This window comes from Chelon labrosus, assembly GCF_963514085.1.
Source record: "Chelon labrosus genome assembly, chromosome: 17".
Classification (NCBI taxonomy): Eukaryota; Metazoa; Chordata; class Actinopteri; order Mugiliformes; family Mugilidae; genus Chelon; species Chelon labrosus.
In genome coordinates, this window is record NC_140350.1 from 13,146,827 (window position 1) to 13,165,424 (window position 18,598).

The 18,598-nt window shown below is 45.2% G+C and overlaps 3 protein-coding genes across 3 annotated transcripts; all 3 read right to left on the bottom strand.

Annotated features, from left to right (window-relative positions):
• Window positions 1-4,435: 4,435 nt before the first annotated feature.
• Window positions 4,436-6,629, bottom strand: cldn3c (claudin 3c). Its single transcript, XM_084564999.1, has one exon. The coding sequence runs from the start codon at window positions 6,417-6,419 to the stop codon at window positions 5,772-5,774; it is 648 nt and encodes a 215-aa protein (XP_084421125.1). The 5' UTR covers window positions 6,420-6,629; the 3' UTR covers window positions 4,436-5,771.
• Window positions 6,630-11,342: 4,713 nt separating this feature from the next.
• On the bottom strand, window positions 11,343-12,523 carry LOC311502681 (claudin-4-like). The gene has a single exon (XM_084565010.1). The coding sequence runs from the start codon at window positions 12,112-12,114 to the stop codon at window positions 11,554-11,556; it is 561 nt and encodes a 186-aa protein (XP_084421136.1). The 5' UTR covers window positions 12,115-12,523; the 3' UTR covers window positions 11,343-11,553.
• Window positions 12,524-17,222: 4,699 nt separating this feature from the next.
• On the bottom strand, window positions 17,223-17,891 carry LOC311502158 (claudin-4-like; the record flags this gene model as incomplete). The annotated part of the gene is made up of 1 exon (XM_084564289.1): window positions 17,223-17,891. One exon carries the CDS (start codon window positions 17,889-17,891, stop codon window positions 17,238-17,240), a length of 654 nt encoding a protein of 217 aa, XP_084420415.1. The 3' UTR covers window positions 17,223-17,237.
• Window positions 17,892-18,598: the final 707 nt, after the last annotated feature.

The window sequence follows — 18,598 nt, forward strand, 5'->3', positions numbered from 1 at the left end:
CCGTTACAACATATTTCTAGTATGAAACAGATCTTTTTTTCTGCCTTCCGTGAATACACATTGCATTTAGAAAACAGAAACAATAGCTTGTTTAGCCACCAGGTGACGCTACAGTGTCACAGATGGAGGCAACACTGGCTCAGCACCAAATAAATGATTTTCTTGTTGAACTACAGAGCTGCGTCCTAAAAGAATAGGTCCTTTAATGAGCAAAATAGGCCATTCATTGTCATGTACAGACATGTGCAGACGCAAGACACATGAGTCTATAGAGCAACATGTGATTGTTTTGATATGTGGGTGTGTCTCTAAACAGGCTGCATTGTCCTGGCAGAGCTTATTAGTTTATTCATCCAGCTTTTCAAATCAGTGCTTTAAAATATACTTATATGTTAACATTTTGCTATTTGACAGGAACATAACATAAACATTTGATCTAATGGTCTGGAGAGCCTTGCCCTCGTTTCTGCGTCTCTAAACATTCATCGCTATGAGAGATGTGTCTTCTGGGATAAAGCATGCTGCCAACCTGTCACCATAGCGATGGCGTGAGACAGAGGCCCGGGAGACCACAAAGAACAGACTGAACCGAAAGAAGAAAAGAGAAGTGGCAGATGAGTGCGCCCGGCGGTAGCAAATATTGAAAACTCAGCGTTTCTGACGTGAGTTGATGCAGCAGTGTTCGTCAGCCATCACCAGCTTATGTGGTGAAATCATTTGAGTCACGTGACCCCTTCATTTCAGAGACATACCGTCTATTTAGATTTCAGATGAACTGACCAGACCGCATTTCTCAAATAAATGTTCATCACACAACTGTCCATGTATCTCTGAATCTCTCAGCAGGCTCATAATTTTCAACAGCAAGTCAATTTTAATGGAACATGACGCTGACCAGATTAGGCTGAATACAGATTGCAAAATGTTTACTGACGACATTATGTAAATGGAAATTTTGAAATCTGTGCTCAAAATGTTCACTGACGACATGATATAAGTGAATCATATGGTGATTTTTGCCCCACAGCACTGACGTTAGTTTCCTATTTGCAGAAATTTGGGAAATATTTAAGGCATTTCAAAATGTCAAAATCATTAATTACTGAGAGAAACACAACAAATGTATAATAAAAGCCTGACTTTCTCACTACATGTATAAGACAAAGGCACAATTCTTGCCTCTTTTGTCTTCATAAAATCTGCATTTTATCCTTAAAAAAAATGAATGAAATCAAACAATTTCACATATAAGGTCAACACTCAGGCCATGTGGTATTTATTCCTACTTAGAAAACAAATAGCGATACCAAACTACGTCTGCCCAGCCTTCCGTATCTCTATCTGGGTCATCTGGATCCACACTTACAGATAAAAATAGTTGTCATTAAGTCATAAAACACATCTCAAAGCTCCCTGATAGGTGCTGTAGGATTATCAGGACAATCTTGGACAGGAAAGGAATGTTATCTTGTCAGCGAAAACAATGTCAGGAGTCGCAAAACAGATGTCAGTGCGCAACAATTACATCCTGACAGACGTGTGTTTGTGCTGTCGTACTGGTGTACTACGGTCGTTAACATGTGGAATGACACGGATGTCAATGTGATGTTTGCCGTCCATCCTTCTTGTGGGAACTGAGACGTTTTCTTGGCATTTATGGATGTTTTAAATTGATATTCTCTATCCCATATAATATATGTAATAATTAACCATGCTCTACATTTATAGATTTAGGACTTTGATCGAAAACATCTTCAAATCAGAAATCTAATGTCACACCATTGTTTATCACACCCTCTGTTCCTGCCTTCTCTTCCTCTTTTGTGTCTCGGTTTCTCCTGGTGTGTGTGATTGATTGCAGGGGTGGAGACAGGCGTGTGTTGGAGTTGGAACAGAGCCTCACCAGCTGCACTCCCTCACAGTCATCAAGTCGGCGACAATTGCCCGGCTTTGCCTTCTCTGCTCTGATATACACATACTCTTGTTAATGCATTTCAACGTATGACTCAGCCATAGCTCCTGGACCACCTGCCTCGTCTGATCCCCTCCTCAGCTCAGCTCCCAGCATCCCTCTCTGCCCAGCTTTCCTCTGCATCTCCCCATGCCTCGCTCAGCGTCCCAGTAATTTAGGCTCAGCCCAGACCTAATCCCCAGCCAGGCCCTCAGCTATAGTCCTAGCTTCTACCTCCAAGTCTCTGAACCAGTCCAAGCCTCAACCTCAGCTTTCCCATTAGCCGCTAAAGCGCTACCTTTAGTTTTCCACTCCAACTCCTCTACAGCCTCATTTCCCTTGCTTGCCTTTAAATGAATTGTCTGTAAAGCCATTCTCTGCTCAGTCTATGCTTTCGCAGGTCTTCTAATCTAGTCTTGAAAGTAACAATGCTCTTAAGTAATTTTCTAAGCTCATCTTATCTTATTCAAGTCGTATCTTGCACACCGCTCCAGAGTGTAACGTTTCTAAAATGCATGTTAGCAGACGATAGTTTATCTGCTTTACTCAACTTTACGGCCCATCAGTGGACGAGGTTGAAATATCCACGATAACCCTGGCTAATGCTACCTAGCGCCTCTATCAAGTACCTGTTGGACTTTGCTGTTTGGTCGTCATTGTTTGTGGGAAATCAATTATCTGTCAACTTCACGTGTTCCACATGGAAAGAGACGCTGACATTCAAAAGTAGAAGCAAAGACACTTGTGGGCTCCAACAGAACAATGGGCCTTCTTGTCTGTGCTGCTTTGTGGTGACACAGAAGTGTATAGAGAACTTGTTTGTCTGAATTTCGCTTGTCATGCTACTCCACTTCTCACTTTGGTTCATTACCTGTGATCAGCCTCAGCTGCACACTGATGAATGCACTATTAATATAGTGCAGCAGTGGTTAAAATGGACTCATTCCGTGTTATGTGATGAATGTCTGTCATTATTATGTTCAATAATACTACACTGAAGGCAACCTGTATAGTTAGAAACACAAAGAAGCTACATTATGAGTGGTTTGAGTACGAGAGTCCCATTTCTCATCAAATGTTATACAAAGAAAGGATTCAACTTGTTGCAGTTTGATCCCTGGTACATGGACCACATGTTCAAGTGTCCTAGTGCTGGACACGGGTATCTGAATCTGTGAGAGTTTGTGTAAACGAATGGGCAAATGTCTAATTGTGAATGTAAAGCGCTTTAGGTACAAATAGGTAGAAAAGCATTTACCATTTAACTTTATACGTTAACACTCAACAGGCCTCTGGACATTTAAAAAATAGAAACTGTGAAACTTCCTTTTTATGACAAAGAATTATTCTGGTACTTTGCTCCTCCATTAAACACCGGTTTTTGTGAGGCTTTCCTCATAATATTCAGTTTGTTCATATTAAGATGAGATACAGGGCAATGAAAGGAAATTAAAAGAAATGCAGACAAGTCCGATATAATATTGCACACGAGAGAGTTTTTCTTTTGCTGAATTGCAACAGTTTGCACTTTAAAAAAGGGGAATTTTAAAGGGATTGGCAGAGTAAGAAGTGATCCGTTGATTTCTCCAAATTTGTGTGCGTCCGAGTCGGGCGCAGTATGGAAAAAAAACAAGAACAAAAAGATTCCACATGACTGCTTTTTGCTGCCTCTGACCGTAAAGGTCGGCTGTTGTTGTGACGGAAATCACAACCACCTTCACAGTAAATCATACAGCAAAACCTGGAATTAACAAGCTTGAGCCTAATAAATTATAAGACTGATTACTTCTAACAGTTCTAACAATATCTACAGAGATACAAAGGGTTCGGCCAGTTGGTTTTTTAATGTGATTTATTATTACAGCGTTTTGGGACTGGGACGGCACAATGGTGGTTAGCACTGATGCCTCACAGCAAGAAGGTTCAGGGTTTGAATTCAGGCCGAATGGGGCCTTTCTGTGTGGAGTTTACATGTTCTCCCTGTGTCTACGTGGGTTCTCTCCAGGTACTCCAGCTTCCTCCCACTGTCCAAAGACATGCTGGTTAGGTTATGAAAAAGATCACATATTTGCCAATTTCTTGACGTAATTTTTCGCCTCAATTGGTCAAATTCCACGCAGTGACCCACCTTGATCATGGTCTTTCCAGATTACATGTGTTTGTCAAGGTGCACGTCCTCTAAATCCTAGACAACTGTTCACTGATAAAGCACCTTTGGTTATGTTTTCTACAGATAAGGCTGTAAAATGTTATGACTTAGTGGTTGAAGACACTCAAGTGACCCTTCAGCATTTCCTGACTCTGCTTTAACAAGAATAATATTGACTAGTCAGCTCAGCTTTATCTGCGTTTCTAGTACATGTTACACAACCACATGACAGAGAAACAGCAAAATGTTGCTTTAATTGTGATTATAATTAATATCATAAATTACTTTTCATTGTTGCACCATTATTAGTAAATATTGCTCTCTGGTTATTCTGATTGCATTTATTAAATGTATTCAAAATCTGGCCAACAGGCATAAGTTTTTTCACGAGATTCAAAGCAAAACTGTGAGGCCAGAGTGTCACCTGACACCTAAATATTACGGTTAGCTGTGGACCCAGTGAAGCATGAATCCACCTCTGCTGCTGGCTAAACAATGAAATCCAACTCCTTTAAGCCTAACCCAACTTTCGGCTTCTTGAAACTGTTTAATTTGCACTGATCTCTGTTTATTCTTGTTTCACGTTCTTCGTGGCAGCCCTTTGTGGCGGTAGTTTTAGGTGCAGTGAAAAAAAAAAAAAGGTTAAACGTTCTTAAAGAGTACCTTTATTGAAACCTTTAAAACATGTTACAGCACAAATTTTTAATTTTAATTTAATGAAGCATTTGATTTCACAATACAGCTCTTGGAACTGATTAAAAAATATGTTAAACTTTGACCACAAGATTTAAAGTAGATAAATACATCCTGATTTGGAAACAAACATCCTACAGCAGCTATAGTAATGCTCCCTCGCACACACACACACAAATGCACGCATGTAAAAGAGGTCCTTTGGTTATTTGTTTGACAGAGACCGTACCTTGCATAAAATCTAGAAAAAGATACGAAAAAATGGTGGAAGAAGTCTATCAATATATATACAGTTATTAATAAAAAAGAAGAGATATGTGAACACGTTAAAATACATTTCAGACACATTTAATAACAGAAAATATAAAACAAACTAACACAATTAGACCATTTAGGTGCAAATGAACCAGTCTTTTCACAGGACAGGAGGAAGATGAAGTTGTTTCCTGGAGCCGTATCAGTGATCCATCTTCAGTTTCAGTCTCAGCAGAAACTCGCCTAAGCAAATATTACATGCAAAATACACATGCACACACACACACACACGAGCACGCTGAACAATCCCACAACCCAATCCATGTAAAATGAGAGCCGGCTGCCCGTCGTCATTGTCACTGAAATAACACACAGTGTTTTAACAGCCAGTTTCAGTGAAACTTGACACCGTGCAGCCGGCGAGTAGCTAGAGATAGAGGAACGCACGCAAGAAGAGATTTAATTTAAAGTTCACATAATGTCACATAAAGGGAAGTTTCGCTGAATGAACTTTATAACAAGAAGAAAGAATGCAAATGAACAGCTAAAAGCAAATCAACTATTTCAGTATTTTTTATCACACATCTTCATCTCGGAGTCTTTTGAAGGGGTTCATCTTGTAGTTTAAAGTAGCAACAAACAGCACACATTTATACACACACACACTCATGTGCAATAAACATTTTATCGTACTTTCCAAATCAATTTGTCAGACACTTCCGTTCAAACATAGTCTTTCCTGTCGTATCCACCAGCACTGGTGCTGCGTGGGGCGGAGTAAGCCATCCGAGGTGGCTTGTACTTCTTCTCTTTTGGCGGACAGCTGCTGCACAGCATCGCCCCCCCAATCAGAAGCATTGCGGCCGCTCCCCACCCGATGTAGAGAGATGCCCCTATCTCCCTCCTCTGAGCATTGGTCAAGAGGGGGTTGTAGAAATCCCGGATGATGACGCTGGCGGTCCAGGAGACAGGAATGAGGACCAGAAGGCCACCGAGGATGAAGAAGATGCCAGCGATGATCATCACTTTGGCTTTCGACGGCTCGTCCTCGATGCAGTTGGTGCACTTGGCGCCGACGATGGAGATCATGACACCCAGCACCCCGAGGATGATAGAGATGATGGTCATTGCTCTGGAGGCCTGCAGCTCCTGAGGCAAGGCCAGCATTGAGTCGTAGACCTTACACTGCATCTGGCCTGTGCTCTGGGTGACACAGTTCATCCACAAACCCTCCCAGATGGTCTGAGCAGTGATGATGTTGGCTCCGATGAAGGCCGTCACCCTCCACATTGGCAGGGCGCATGTCACTATTGCAAGGATAAATCCGATGAATCCAAGGGCAATGCCCACAATCTCCAGACCCATTGACATGTTGGCTCCTTCTCTGGAGATTCAAAACTGAATCAGTGACTCCACAAACTGAACTAACAGCCAAAGCTCTCAGGTCGCAGTAGAGACGGTCACTCCCCTGCTTTGTAATACAGGTGCCTGTTAAAGTGTGAGCACCTGTTAGGAGGGTGAGATGTAGCTACAGGATGCTGCCAAGGAAACAAAAGTTCCTTTATATCTCAAGGGAGCAAGGAGGAGTCCCCTGGTGATGATGTCAGCAGGAGGCTGTCCTGAGGAAGAAAAAAAAACACCACCTGTGCACGCAATTACAGTGGAGGAGGGGAGCTGGAGGCAGGGCAGGAGAGGAGGGATATGATGGAAGCAGGGTGTGTCTGTGTGCATATGTGTGTGTGTGTGTGTGTGTGTGTGTGTGTGTGTGTGGTGGGGGATGGAAACAGGTAAATGACTGTCGCTGACTCCCAAAAAGAAATTAACACTCCAATAAAACACCTTTTTTTGTGCAAGAAACCGACACGATGTGGGTGATCGAACTGTGATGAGTCAAAGGTGACGGTAGAAAGTGAAGTACGGTAAAGAAAGGAAACTAAATGAGTCGTGATCACATTAATCATTCTCTGAAAAGGGAACTGGACAGGTCGGCTGCAAATAAACTTAATGCTAAAACAAGAAATATGTTGTTCCACCATTGCAAATGCTAACTTACATGCTGCAGTAAACTGCATAGTAAAAAAAAAAACAAAAAAACGAGGAGGTTTCTTCCGCCTCTGGCTACTTTGAAAGCTTTGTTGTGAGTAAGCATAGAAACACACACACGCGCGCGCTCACACCGACACACACACACTCAGGTTCTCAGAAGACTGTCCCTGCCTTTTGTCATTTCCTGGTCAGAAAAACAATCCTAAAGCTCGGCTGAAACCGGAATAACTGCCCCAAGAGCAAATATAAGCAGGGAAAACATAATGGGCTCCGTTCTCAGACACCTTTAGCACACAGACAGTGTGATCTGCTCAGTATCGGTTTGTCTCTCACCAAACATTTCCATGAGATGCACATGCGGTTGAGTGCACTATTTACAAGAAAACCCCCACCCACTTTCAAGTAGAGTTTGGTCAGGTAATTCAGATCATTTAGATTCGTAAAAATTAGGACCGCTTGGGTTTTAAAGGCGAATGAGAGTCCTGTTTTTAAAATGTGGTTTAAATGGCTCCAATTTGATTGTGATATTTTGTCAGGTGTTATTATACCTGTCAATCAATGTACATTCAATGTCATTCTGTAATTAATTGCAAAAAAAAACACATCAAACAAACACTGCTTTTCTTGAATTTAAACCAAAATACACCTTTAAGAGCACTTTTTGCAAATTTTCAACCTCATCTCAATTTATATTTAATACAGGCCAAAGCATCTCGGTACATATAGGCAGCGCAAGAGTTTGAGTTTTTGTCGTACACACAAGGACATGTTGCAACAGTCGTCCTCGCATGTTAACTGCAAAGCGCAAAGTAACTCTCACAGAGATACAAAAATAAACCTGAGGGTTGAACAACAGAGAGGCTGTTTGTCGTTTCATCACGAGCACATTCATCCGACAGTTTCCCCTGTTTACTTATCAACATCGGCAGAAGGGTGTCTACACGCATAACGGCCACGACCTGAAGCCTTGCCGTGTTACCAAAACAAGCACGGAATCATCCTCTAAATGAAGTGTTTCTTCGTTGATCAGCTAAAGTGTATTCCCTCGAATTAAATCAAGTTATCATCATAGTGGAAGAGTGGAAGTTTTTTTTCAGTACAGTTTTGAGGAACTTGTATTTCACTTAGGAGAAACAATATTCTTTTTACTTCTTGACCTCTGTTTCCTATTTCCCTTTTGACTTTTTATTTTACCCCTGTACTGTGGCATTTATTTTTATTTTGAAGCTTTGTAATGTTTTAATGGCGCAGCATCGACACACTGCTCGCACGCCCAGTCATTTGACTATTCAAAACAGGAAAAAACCTGGTATCTGTGGTACAGACACGGAGTCAGGCGACCGAAGAAACTTCCTCTACCATCACATCAGACTTGGTGGTCAGGATTATTTTCATGTACGACTCAGAAATGTGGGCAGAAGGTGTCACAACCTCAGCACATCTGCTTCTAACACACTGTCAGTGTATTTTTATTTTTTTTTTCACGCTGTGGCTAAGAAGACGCTGCAGTTCTGAGTAAACTCTCTGTAGACTAAAAGAACATCGTTACAATCCAGGATGTTTCAGTGTAGAATTCTTTACACTTTATTACCTTATTTCAAACATAACACTAGATCTCATAGCAAATTAAACATTTATTTGCTTCATGTATGACGCATTGTATTCAAGCTCTTAGAAAATAACACAGAATAACACAGAGGGTTAATAAAAATGTGACTATGATACTTAACATGTACACACTGATCAGTACTATGACAAACATCCCCAGGGATCCAAATGCAAAGAGTAAAAGGTAACTAGACAATTCCCCTGCGGGAAATCGCGAGAGTGATGCAGTGGCCGCAGCAGTCTGCGATACCATGCTATATTGCTGTGATAGTACGATGCTACGATGCTATGATGATGCTACTATGCCAAGATGCTACTACAATGCTATGATGCTAAGATACTAAGATGCTATGATACTAAGATGCTACAAAGCTAAGATACTATGTTGCTACGATGCTAAGATGCTACAATGCAATTATACTAAGATGCTATGATGCTAAGATACTACAATGCATCATAGCAATGTAGCATCATTAAAGCATCATAGCATGGTAGCATCATTAAAGCGTCTTAGCATCATAGCATTGTAGCATCTTAGCATCATAGCATTCAAATAGTCATTTAAGGCCTGGTTCCTACTGACTGGATGGGTGTGAGTTTGATGTCATGCAGGGTACAACAAACCAAACAGGATGAGGAGGATGCAGTAGGCCTGGCTGAGAGAGAGAGACACTGAGAAGGGTCGTCCTTTACGCCCTTCTACAAACTGAAGGGCAGGTACAGGCAGCAGACCCCTCCCAGCTCCACCTGAAAGCCAGCATCAAATAAGGAAGAGAGTGGGAGGGATCTCACTAGGATCCCCAGACAAAGAACGAGCAAATCGTAACAATTGATCGTTAATCATAATAATTTTAACAATAAAACTCATTACTCCTACCTGAGCAATAGTTTAACAGTTTACGGCACAGTCTTACAGTTAGAAAAACAATAATATTAAACTTAACACATCCAGGCTGTAACAAGGAATCAGCGATGAAGTGAAGACCTTCAAATTGTCCTGTGAGTCCAGCTCTTTGTCTCATGTTGGACGTCACTGCAGTCTGTCTGGATCAGCTGGAGGAAAACTATAGGCAGACAAATAGACATGTCAAATAATGTTATGTAACATACTTAATATAACTCTTATGAGTGTTCAACAGCTCATTATTTATTTAATTAAAAACATCATATTATATTAAATTACTCCAATTATATATATACTGTCATTAATGTTGTTGCAAGCCATAAATGTTTCCTACTTAATGTGGTGGAATAATATATTTTTCAGTTTGACACAGTTTAATTTAAAAATATCTTCCCTTTAAATTGTAAAACTTCAACTTTATTACTGTGATAAGCTCCCGCTAGCAACGCGGCGAATTAGCCGGCGGCTAACCCCACTAGCCTCCGCGTTAGCTCACGGCTAACTGCCGCGGCTAATTCGTGTTTAACTCCCGCGGGTCCGCGGTTAAATCCCGGTTAGCTAGCGGTTAGCTAGCGGTTAGCTCGAGGCTAACTCCGCGGTTGAGTCCGCGGCGTTAAGGTAGCGGCTGGCTAGCTCCGTTAGCTCCGCTAGCTTGCTAACATACATGAGCTATGCTGGAAGGCTAGTCGTCGGCTAAATCACTGGGCGGCTAGTCGTTAGCGTCTGTTAGCAGTTTAGCTATTCACTGACCTAATGAGATGAAGGAAACGGGTCAGGGATGTTGTGTCAGGAGTTTCAGCAAAGCAGCCAGATATAATTTGTGTTTAAAATAAAGGAAAAGGTCAAACATGACTGAGAAATTGTCATTCAGTCAATGAGAAGAGCTATAGCTGAGAGGCCCAGCAGCTGTGTGAAAGCACCATGGGAGACAGGGATGGTTTGGGGGGTTTTAATGTTTTGGCAGATCATGTTTTCCACTGAGAGCTCTTTTCCCGCCTCTCGTCCCCTCCTGCTGCGTGTGTAAGCTGGTTGGGGTCTGGTTGTCATGGCTACCAGGGTCAACTGACGCTGAAGTCTCCTTCTCTCTCTCATCTCTGCCTGAGTCAGAGGGAAAGTGCAAACTAGGATTTGCCCTCCGAACAAATGCTCATAAATCAAAAACTACAAGTCCTATCGGGACAACGAACACATCGTGAGCGTCAGCCAAGGGTTTTCTACAATTTAGTGTTGTTCCCACGCGCCTACTGCGAAAATTGTGGCCGTAGTCGTTTTAGGAAAAAAGTATGCGACGTGAAAAATCGTCGAAAAATCGCTCTCGCTTTCCACATACACACACATGGGGAAAAATTCAAAAACTGGTCGGCGCACTCCTCGCTCGGAGGAGCCTGCAGCCCAAACCGTACGTCCCACACAAATAAAACCCACACCATCTGAAAGCCAACAAAAATCCCTACGTTTTTACGTATTTTTTATCTCTGTACCTCAAAAACTGTGGCCACCACGTGAGATTGAACCTTTTTTTTTCAGAATATCACCGAAACTCTGAAGTTAGAGTGTCGATCAGAGTGGGCCCATAGAGCCCCATTGTAAACGCTTTGCTATGAGGGGGTCAATAGTTTGCATTGCAGGCACTGCATCACTAAATATGTAAAATAACAGTTTTCTTCTGCAATATAATGACGCCTCGCTGAGCTCTGAGAGTAAACCCCCATTTTTCAACATATTTTACCATATTTGTGTGTATTTATATCTGTTTAAAATGCCCCCCTGCTTGCAAATAGCCATAGAAACAAAGAATCCATTAAGAAAAAAGAATAATATGTGTGAAAAGTATACAAAGGAGGACTATACAGTGTTTGGTCTTGTCCCCCTACCTCACACCTCATCTCTTTTGTTGTCTGAGTTTTGAGTCGTTGACCTCGGAGTCGCAGAGTATTCAACATAACTTTAAACATGTATGATCTTTTTGTCTTCTTGTGGAGGGCAGATGCAGCAGAGAATGGACCCTCCAATAAGCATCAGGAACGAGGTGGCCCATCCCAGATGCAGAGCCACCCCGGTCTTCCATCTAGAGTAAGTATAGTCCCATGGGATGGCACATACTGACCAGAAAACAAGCACCAGTTGGACCAGAGCTGCAGTGATGAACACCCCTCCAGAGGAAGCCATCAACCTGACTTTGACCCTCTCATTTTGAATGCAACTGATGCACTTTGCTCCCATCATGAATATGAAGATTCCCACCACTCCGATGATGATGGCGACGACAGAGAGCGCCCTGGTGTCCTGCGGTGAAGCGAGCATAAAGTCATAGACCTTACACTGCATCTGCCCTGTGCTCTGAACCACACAACTCATCCACAGACCTTCCCAGATCGTCTGAGCGGTGATGATGGCACCAACAAAGTTGGAGACCCTCCACATCGGCAGGGCACAGCTGATCACACTCATCATCCAGCCCAGCACTGACAGAGAGATGCCAGTCAACTCAGGTCCAAAATACGCCATGGTGTACCTAGATATTCTGTTATATGTTCTTTATCTCTTCTTGGTTACAGTCAGGTCAAGATGTCAACACGTTCTTTATTTTGTCCTTCAAGCTCTTCCTTGCCGACTCGTCTTTGCACCAGGTATGCCTTCTTCTTAAGCTGAAGCTGCAGCTGAATGAAGAAGTGTCGATTTGTCACAACATACTGTACTTCCTCTACACACTCTTTCTAGCTTGGACATGTTTTGTGTCTACTCAAGTGTTTTTCTTTCCCAGTGCCATGCTGCTCACAATTCTGAAAACATGAACAACCTGTTCTTTAACAGCTAAAATTGTTAATAAATAAAGTATTGTAAATGCTGTTTTTTAACAAACAGACCCTACGATTCACCAAAATGAGAAAAAGAAAACACAATTATTTTCACACAGCTATATGCAACTGAATATGTAATATGGCCTCAAGAAGACAAACACACATAAACCCTTTTGAATTTATCACTTCAGTTTTTATGCTTTCATTGCTACAGCAGCATATGATTAATGACAGTGCACAAAGTTACTATTAAGTAAATACAAAATAGCAAATGAATATAACAGTAGTTTTATGTTTGTGGTCTGTAAGGAGGAGGCTTGGTTGTACAGTCTCACGGCAACAGGAAGGAAGAACCTGTGGTAACCCTCCGAGTTCATCTGACATGACACATGAATCCTCAAAAATGTTTTAAAGATAGTTGTTAGTTTAATAAGTTGACGACATAAACCAGGAAAACTCTGGTACCTGTGGTCCAAACACTGAGTCAGATACCAGACTGAAGACACTTCCTCTCCCAACACCTCAGGTTTTAATCTTAATGATTTTCAACATCAGTACATGTTCACTTCTGTTTCTGACTGTTTCTAAAGTTCTTCCTTTTTTAAAAAATTTTATCACAACAATCTTATATTATTCAGACACCAGTAATGTTTCACTTTAAAAATCTTTATTATTAAAACTTATTTTAATCATATCAGTAGATCTAAAAGCAAAATATCTACTCTTCTTATACATTGTGTTGAAACTGAGAAAATATGTGACATTGTGGGGTGCAATAAGTGACGAGACAAGAGACGGAGATGTGTCGAGTCAACTTTACTCTCCACTTTCTGTAAACTTCTGAGTACTGTCAGCGAGTCAGGTAAGAACTGCCACACACAACGTAAACACGGAACTCGTACTCGAAAACCCTCACATCCTTAAAGGTACAGTGTCTGGGTGAATGTCTCTCTCATTGTTTATTGTGGGCCACCACACAGGCCCCCCCAGAATTCAGCCATAATAACCGGGCCAGACCGAACAGGTACCCCAAAGAGAACCGGCACCCACCCACTAGTGCAAAACACAACAGACCAGCCCATAACAGTCCCCAGAAAGTCAACGTATAGGGGGACGGACCAGGCGGCCGTAACGGCTGCGCTTAACAGGAGAGGGGCAAAGGGCAAGGGGCAGGGTTGGGGCAGGGGTCGAAACCGGAGCAGGGGCAGGGGTCGAGGCTGCTGCAGGGGGGCGCCCCCGCCGCGGTGGCTGGGCCAGCTGAAGTGGTTCGCCAACATCCACATGAGCAGGCTTGAGACGGTCTATAGCCACCCGCTCAGGCCTGCCCCCCATATCCACAATGAAGTTCTTAGACCCCCCCTCCAGGACACGGAAGGGCCCATCGTAGGGGGGCCGCAGCGGGGAACGATGGCCATCGTGGCGGATGAAGACATACTTGGCCGACGGTAAATCCTTGGGAACGTAGGACTGGGGGAGGCCATGGTGAGACGTTGGAATGGTAAAGGAAAGCGTCGGCAATGTCCCGGGACACAGCACGATGAGAGGCAACCGACCACGGGGCCGTGGCATGTGGAAGGAACTCCCCCGGGACACGCAGAGGCTGGCCGTACACCAGCTCAGCCGAAGAGGCCTGAAGATCTTCCTTGGGGGCGGAGCGGAGGCCAAGCATAACCCATGGGAGGCGGTCGGCCCAGTCGTTGCCCGTAAGGCTGGCCCTGAGCGCAGCCTTCATGTCCCGATGAAACCGCTCGCACAGTCCGTTGCTCTGTGGGTTATAGGCTGTGGTACGGTGGACCTTCACCCCCAGGACCTCGGCGACCGCAGTCCAAAGCTCCGATGTGAACTGTGGACCTCGGTCCGAGGAGAGGTCAGACGGTGTGCCGAAACGGGCCACCCAAGCCATAATGAACGCCCTGGCCACGTCAGCTGATGTAGTAGCTGACAGGGGAACAACTTCAGGCCACCTGGTGGTCCTGTCCACCATGGTGAGGAGGTAGGTGTAACCACGGGAGGGGGGAAGTGGGCCCACCAGGTCCACATTCACATGATCAAAACGTCTCTCTGGCACCTTGAAGGGTGCCAACGGGGCCTTGGTATGACGTGTCACCTTTGCGCGCTGGCATGCCACACAGGCAGCAGCCCAGGCCCTGACGTCCCTCCGCAGCCCTGGCCAGACGAACTTGGCACCCACCAGCTTGGAAGAGGCCGTGGATGGCGTCAAAAACCTGACGCCTCCAGCCAGCAGGTACCATGGGGCGTGGCTGGCCAGTGGAGACGTCGCAGAGGAGTGTAGCGTTGGCCGTGTCAAACACCACATCTTCCATGAGCAGCGCCGTGGGGGCTGTCCTGTAGGCCTGCACCTCTGAATCCTTGGTCTGATCCGCTGCCATAGCTGTGTAGTCGAGGCCCAAGTGGACGGACCCAGTGACCACCCGGGAGAGGCAGTCGGCGACCAGATTGTCTTTGCCAGCCACGTGCTGAATGTCAGTGGTGTACTCAGAGATGGCAGAGAGCTGACGCTGCTGTCGACCAGACCATGGCTCCGAAGACTTGGCCATGGCGAACGTCAGCGGCTTGTGGTCGACAAAAGCTGTGAACCGCCGGCCCTCCAACAGGAAACAGAAATGACGGGTGGCGAGGAAATGACCCAGGAGCTCTCTGTCGAAGGCGCTGTATTTCCTCTCGTTGTCACGGAGCTTCCTGCTGAAAAAGGCCAGCGGCTGCCAGGCTCCGCCCACCCACTGCTCACACACAGCCCCCACGGCGTAATCCGAGGCGTCCGTTGTAAGGGCAACTGGGGCAGTCGGAGACGGGTGTGCAAGCAGAGCAGCGTTGACCAGCGCGGTTTTGGCAGCATCAAAAGCATCAGTCATCCCCGGGGACCAATCCAACACGTCCGCCGGCCTCCTACCCCGCAAGGCGTCGTACAAGGGTCGCATGAGTTGGGCCGCACGGGGGAGGAAACGGTTGTAGAAATTCACCATGCCAAGGAATTCCTGCAGGGACTTCACAGTGTGTGGGCGTGGGAAACTTGCGACGGCATCCACCTTGGCAGGGAGGGGAACGGCCCCCTGTGGGGTGACGTGGTGGCCGAGGAAGGTGATGGATGACCGGCCAAACTCGCACTTGGCCGGGTTGATGATAAGACCATGCTCACTGAGCCGGTCGAACAGCTGCCGGAGATGTGTCAGGTGGTCTTCTGCGGACGCACTGGCTACGAGAATGTCGTCCAAGTAAACAAACAAGAACGGCATGTCTCGCAACACAGAATCCATGAAGCGCTGAAACGTCTGCGCTGCCCCCTTGAGGCCGAAAGGCATCCGTAGGAATTCGAAAAGGCCAAAGGGTGTGATGACTGCTGTCTTGGGGACATCCTGCGGGTGGACAGGCACCTGGTGGTAACCGCGCACCAGGTCTACCTTCGAAAAGATGGTGGCGCCGGCCAGGTGGGCGGAGAAGTCCTGTATGTGCGGCACCGGGTACCGGTCGGGGGTGGTGGCGTTGTTCAGGCGACGGAAATCACCACAGGGGCGCCAACCACGATCAGCCTTGGTCACCATGTGCAGGGGGGAGGCCCACGGACTGTTGGAGCGGCGCACGATGCCGATGCGCTCCATGGTGATGAACTCCTCCCTGGCAATTGCGAGCTTGGCAGAGTCAAGGCGCCGGGCTCGTGCATAGACTGGGGGGCCGACCGTGGCGATGTAGTGCTCCACGCCATGTTTAGCCACCGCCGATGAAAACGTGGGCGTGGTGAGGTCAGGGAACTCGGCGAGCAGGCGTTGATATCGGTCCCCGGTGGCAAGTGTGTTCGACAGACAAAGCATCCCCACCCCTCCCAGCGTGCAGGGGTACGAAGCAAAAGAGAGAGCATCGATCAAGCGACAGTTCGTAACATCCACCAACAGTCTGTAAGCGCAGAGGAAATCCGCCCCCAGCAGCGGCGTAGACACGGCGGCCATGACGAAGTCCCAGCCGAAACGCCGCCCACTGAAACACACTTCCACATACCTCGTGCCATAGGTACGAATGGGTGTGCCGTTGGCCGCGTCCATCGGGGGGCCATGCCCGCCAGCCATGGTGTCCACGGGCTTCGCCGGCAGGATGCTGCGCTGAGCTCCACAATCGACCAGCAGCCGCCGGCCAGACAAGGTGTCAGTGATGAACAACAGCTTGCAGTCATGGCCAGCGCCCATAGCTGCTAATGAGCGCCGGCCCTGGCTTTTCCCTGGGCTCCAAAACTGCATGGCTTGCGACACTGCTTAGCCTTATCCAACTCGCGTCGGGGTCACCAATGTGGGGTGCAATAAGTGACGAGACAAGAGACGGAGATGTGTCGAGTCAACTTTACTCTCCACTTTCTGTAAACTTCTGAGTACTGTCAGCGAGTCAGGTAAGAACTGCCACACACAACGTAAACACGGAACTCGTACTCGAAAACCCTCACATCCTTAAAGGTACAGTGTCTGGGTGAATGTCTCTCTCATTGTTTATTGTGGGCCACCACAACATAATATAAAAATAAACAAATAAATGATGAACGATGAAACCCTAAGAAATGTCAGCTGCTGTACAAATCTGAGCATGGAGTATGTAACATAATGTTTTGTGACTCTTTGTTTATATATTGCATCAAAATGTATTACAACAGTGACTCTATTTACTCTGACAGTATAATACTTAATATGTACACACTAATCAGGACAATGACAAACAACCTCATGGATCCAAATGTAAAGAGTAAAAAAGGAATAACATTTTTTTGTTTTACATAGAGTGACGTCACAAGTCTTCTTAATCCTTCTTCAGTCTTATCCTTTTACCTCAGATCTAGTCCTTTTTGTGGTGGGAGCTTTGAGCCGTTGACCTTGGAGTAGCAGAGTATATGACACAACTCTGGGGGTATGTGCTGTACTTTGTTGGTTTTTCTTTCTGTGAATGGTGCCATGTAGATAGGATGAATCCGCCAATAAGCAGCAAAGTTGAGGCAACCCATCCCAGATAAAGAGCCGCCTCGGTCTTCCTTTTCTGTTCATAGAGGATGAGTGGACTGTAGAACTCAACTATGATGGTGAATGCTGACCAGAAAACAAGCACCAGTTGGAAAAGAGCTGCTGTGATGAACACACCTCCAGAGGAAGCCATCACCCTGGCTTTGACCCTCTCATTTTTAATGCAGTTGGAACACTTGTCTCCCGCAATGAAAATGAGGAGCGCCACTAGCCCCGAAATGATGGCAACCATTGTGAGGACCCTGGCCACCTGCAGATCCTGAGGTAAATCCAGAACAGAGTGATGGAAGTTACACTGCATTTGTCCTGTGTTGTGGGACACACACCTCATCCACAGACCCTCCCAGTATAACTGAGCAACGTTGGGGTCATCAGGTGGGGAGACCCTCCACATCGGCAGAGCACAGCTGATTACACTCAGCACCCAGCCTAGCACTGACAGAGCAATGCCGGTGAGACGCAAAGACGGCATTGTCTACCTAGAAACTCCCTTATAGTTTCTTTATCTCCTCTTAGTTAAAGTCAAGATTTTCTTCCTTATGATTTTCCTTGCTTTACCTTTTTCTTTAACCACCTACTCTATTTTGTCCTTCAGTCTCTTCGTTGTCAGTATTCTGTCCACCAGGTATTCCTGTTGAAACCAAGAGTTGATTTGTCACAGTGTTCCCCCTCCACAAACTCTCTCCGGCATGCACTTGCCTCCTCAAGTGTTGCTTTCTGTAATCTGCTGCTCTTAAGGAGCTGATTAAACTTATCTGTGTAACGCTTTATTACAAATTAATCGGGCCCACCTAGGACATGACATCACTCAGTAAAATAAACCAATCAGACGAGTCTTGGGTATTGGTCTCAATCACCGCTGTGTTGGTGCTAATTGTTGTGCTTTTAAAAGTGACTTCTCGCCCGATGACAGATGGGATAGGCTCCAGCAGACCCCCGCGACCCTTAACAGGAATAAGCGGGTACAGAAGATGAATGAATGAATGAATCTTTATGACTTATATTTTTTTATTCATATCAGTGGATCTAAAATCAAAACATTTACATTGATGTGCTTCTTATACATTGTTTTGAAACTCTGACAAAATATGTGGCATAACACAAAAGGTCGATATAAACAACTAAAACATATGTGACAATATGATATGACACAAAGAAATATCAGCTGCTGCAGAAAAC

What these genes read in the sequence shown, in the direction of transcription:
- cldn3c (XM_084564999.1), bottom strand. Translation starts at nt 6,419, where the DNA reads ATGTCAATGGGTCTGGAGATTGTGGGCATTGCCCTTGGATTCATCGGA.
- LOC311502681 (XM_084565010.1), bottom strand. Translation starts at nt 12,114, where the DNA reads ATGGCGTATTTTGGACCTGAGTTGACTGGCATCTCTCTGTCAGTGCTG.